The sequence below is a fragment of the Gossypium hirsutum genome, chromosome A11, assembly GCF_007990345.1.
Source record: "Gossypium hirsutum isolate 1008001.06 chromosome A11, Gossypium_hirsutum_v2.1, whole genome shotgun sequence".
NCBI classification, from domain to species: domain Eukaryota; kingdom Viridiplantae; phylum Streptophyta; class Magnoliopsida; order Malvales; family Malvaceae; genus Gossypium; species Gossypium hirsutum.
In genome coordinates this window covers 17,968,414-17,972,749 of record NC_053434.1, presented here as the reverse complement: position 1 = coordinate 17,972,749, position 4,336 = coordinate 17,968,414, and the positions used below count along the sequence as shown (strand labels likewise).

Here is a 4,336-nt window from a genome sequence, read left to right as displayed (position 1 = left end):
AGTAAAACCTTAATCTCAAGTTTCTTTCAATTTAGCCCCTCTAACATAAAACTTATAACTTCTTTTACAATTTAATCCCTTAATCAATTCTAACTTGAAATTCATTCAATTAAATCCCTAATTCAACAATTTGTTCAACATGAACCATGCTTAAAAACCTATGAACTTCCAAAACCTCAACTTTATTTCAACAAAACTTTGTTTTAAAGCTTCTAAAACATAAAAATTAAGTAAAAAAGGCTTAATTGACTTACCAATCAAAGCTTTAACCTTAAACCCTTAGTTTTTCCTTTTTCTTTTCTTTCTTTCTTTTTCCTGCTCTGTTTCTTTTTTCTTTGTTTCATTTCTTTTATATATATATACTAATTAATAATAATTATTATAACAATAATAATTATTATTATAAAAATATCTTTTTATTAACAAATATTTATATTACATTTATCACCTTTTAATTAGTTTTTCCTTTTTCTTTTCTTTCTTTCTTTTTCCTGCTCTGTTTCTTTTTTTCTTTGTTTCATTTCTTTTATATATATATACTAATTAATAATAATTATTATAACAATAATAATTATTATTATAAAAATATCTTTTTATTAACAAATATTTATATTACATTTATCACCTTTTAATTAGTTTGTCATATAAAAATCTTATATAAAAATTATTTATTTAATAATATATTTTACTTAATAGCAATAAATAAATAATAAATATCTATTTTAATAAACAATACATGTATTACAATTGTATTATACATATTATTACACATGTATTTTATCTCCAACCTGCATTTGTCATAATTCAATTTATTTGATAATAATAATAACAATAATAATTTAATAAATATCTATTTACTTAAATAAAAAATAATTAACATTTATGTTACAATTATATACATATTATTATTACATTTGCATATTTTTATCACCATTCACTTGTCAAAATCATACTATACTTATCATATAAAATTTAATTATTTTAAATCAATTTAATAAAATTTTATAACTAAATTAAATATTTATATAATCATTGTTTAAGTAAAAATCTTAGATTTTTACTCCATTTTACAGCTTCATCTTCCCAAATAGGCTTAGTAGCCTATTTGGTCCTTGTTATTTCCTATTAATCTATAATTAGACTTTTTTCCCTAATTCAATTTAGTCTTTTTTTTCTAATTACTATTAATTAAGTTAAATTCACCTAATTAAAACTTAATTAAGCTCACTACTAGACTTATAACTACTCCTAATAATTATTTACTAATTTGATTTATTAAGACGGAGGCTCAATACTATACTTTTTCGGTGCCCGTAAATCTTGGTCCATTACAGAAAAAGTTATAAACTAAATTTGAGTTATTTTAAAGTCGGGAGTTGTTTTGCCTTGATTAGGTTTCCAAATCTTAGAAAACCAAAACTTGATATAAAAGACTCTAGGTGTGCAGGTTATGCCTTGACAAGTAAGGTATACAAATTTGTAGACCTAAATAATAATTTTATAATTAAATCATTAGATATAATCTTTCATATAAACACATTTTTTCTTGAAAATAAGTCATAAACGATGAGATGAATTCTTGATGACTTCTTTGATAACTGTCTAATTGTTTCAAAACCACATTAAGATATAAGTTAATAATCTGGAGATTGTTAATATTATCACAATGCTACTAATTAATCATTTTTACATGAAGGATATAAGATAAGTAAATGTAATTCTCGACATCGGGTTCACAAAAATTTCAAATGATAATTTTATAGACAAATTTCATTATGTTGATTTTTTTTTTTAAAACATATAAACTTTTCGATTGTGAAGCCTTGTGCTCTCAAAGTGATCTAAAATTATATTTATTTAATGAAAAAAAATAATAGGATGTGTAACAAAAAGATAAGCAGCATCATGGGTAACTTACGATATGCCACTTACTTGACATTGCTTGTGCTACAGAGGTGATTTTAGATTTACAAGTAAATTAAACTTAAAGAACTGGAACACAATTAATCATGTGATGAGATACAGAGTTTGAGATATAGGTGTATATATGCATTATATATATCATTCAGCAACAGAGATGAAAAAGAAACTCATGATATTACAGTGGCATTAACAAAGTCTATTTCAGTTCTTTCTCGCAGATTACAGAATAAATTTACACATGTTTTACTGAGATCAAGAAAGGAGCAGAAAGGGATTTGGCAATGGAGCTTTTAGCCGGAGGGGGGGGGAGGGTAGTTCCATGGAACAAATATAGGCACTTTCATCTAATGGAACTTGAGGTTAGTCAAGACATTGTTATTGAAAGGGTCAGCCAAGTGATCCAACAGGTTCTGGTATGGTCCTACACCTGTCACGAGCCCTTGTATGAAGTAACCCAAGATTGCCAACATTGCCAATCTCCCATTCTTCACTTCTTTCAGCTTCAAATCCTTCAATGACTTCTCATCTTTCCCAAAACCAAGTGGGTTAAACAGTGGTCCTCCAGGGTATGCCGGCTCACCAGACCCTCCAAGGTACTTCTCGAACCCCAAGAAATATTGTTTCCCCATCGAACCTGGTTTGGCCCAGTCTTGGAACCTTCTGTGCTCTGCAAATCCCATGAGTGCCATCTCGAACACAAACAAAGTGTAAGGGTCTGCCCAATAGTTGTATGTCCCTGCTGGTGGGATCACACCAGTTCTAAACCAAGGGAGGGCTGTTTCTGCTGGGATAAGACCGGCCTTCCCAAGTATTTCAGGGGCAATCGCACCTACTGCACCCAACATAGCATAACGCCCGTTGATGATCTCACCGTAGGCTAGCCATTTAGGCTCGATGAACCCTCCTGGACCTTCAGGGTCTGAGAGTCCCAAGGGGTCAAATCCATAATCACCTGGAAGGCTGTTAAACAGAAAAATCAGATCACTCATAGAGATGGCCCCAAATTGCATGTATGATTGCATCTGTTAACATTTACCTGCCATCCAAGTATGAAAGGCTTTGTTTAGATGCAAACCATAAAGGTCTATCAGCTCCTTGCTGAAAAATGCCACATTAACAAAATTCATCATCAGAACGTAATCCCAACAACCAAAACATAAAACAATAGTAGATCATGGTAAGAATGAGACCTTAACGGGTGGAGTCGAAGCTGCCTTAACAACAAAGGATCCTTTCCTTGAAGACCCAATTTGTCGTTTAGCTCCAAGAATCTGCCTTGCAGTCTCCACTGAGTAGGTAAGAGACGATGATACAAGTGCTTGTGTTGCCATCTTCTACAATTTGCTTTGTTTTTTGGGGGTGATGGTGGAGCTGGTTCGAAAGAGTAGTCTGAGAGTCCTGCCTTCAATGAAACTAACGCAGGAAATAAGGGTCAATCTAAGCCACTACTTGGGGGGCCTAAAAATCCTGGTGGGGGGATGAAATGATAGCCTGAGTCATAGTTGAGATTAGGTTGGGATCTGGGTGTCCAACAAGGATTGTACACGTAATATGTGGTTTGATTAAGTTGATAAGAGATGATGTGGGTGTAGCTGACAGATGAAACTTAAGTGCCACTTGGCTGGCTCTCCACCATTGCTCTTTCCCTGGTTGAGTTTCTCACTCAGGTCTCAACAAAAAAATCTGGATTTTCTGAGATAAACATTAAGCGGTATCTTCCACGAGGGAAAATGCCCTTTTTTTTAAAAAAAATCGTCTTATTTATTTATTTATTTTTTGTTGAAAATGGAATTTGCTTGGTTTCATAATTAGGAACTCTCTAATACGCTTGTATCAGATACGTTAAAATATGTTGTTAGTTTCTTTGATAAAATTTAAATTTTAATCTTAGAAATTAAATCTTTCAATTATTTTGATTTTAAAACATCAAATCAATAATTAAAATTATAAAAATATTTTCTATCAAAACTTGTCAATTTGACATGTTGAGTAAGTTATATGATTGATAAAAAATTCAAATTAACAAGTAACAACTACAATAATGATTGAAATATAATTTTTAGATTGAAAAAATAAGATACAAAGACTTAATCTTACATTCAATAAAAATACAGAGTATATCATCATATTTTTGGCTAAATTAGGCAAAAATGTTGAATTTTAAAGTTAATTGAGTGATTAAACCGATTTGGAGCATATTTATTGGAATAGGTTGATTTTGGAGAGTGAGGAGAAAACGCATCTAGCTCTCTCTCCTTGGTCGAGTTTTTAGCGTTTGTTTAAAGTTTCGGTTAAGGTTTTGTTAAGGTTTAGGGCTTTTAAGGTAGTGAATGGATCTTAGGGTTTAGTTAAGGTTTTTAAGGGTTTAGGGTCAGAAATAATTGTAGGCCGATTTATTTGTGTTTATGTTTGT

At 30.7% G+C, this 4,336-nt stretch overlaps 1 protein-coding gene across 1 annotated transcript; it reads right to left on the bottom strand.

The window, feature by feature from the left end:
* Positions 1–2,078: 2,078 nt before the first annotated feature.
* Positions 2,079–3,631, bottom strand: LOC107923442 (photosystem I chlorophyll a/b-binding protein 3-1, chloroplastic). The gene is made up of 3 exons (XM_016853641.2): positions 3,114–3,631; positions 2,960–3,021; positions 2,079–2,883 (listed from the first exon to the last, which is right to left on the bottom strand). The coding sequence occupies exons 1-3, from the start codon at positions 3,252–3,254 to the stop codon at positions 2,268–2,270; spliced, it is 819 nt and encodes a 272-aa protein (XP_016709130.2). The 5' UTR covers positions 3,255–3,631; the 3' UTR covers positions 2,079–2,267.
* Between the last annotated feature and the right edge of the window lie 705 nt (positions 3,632–4,336).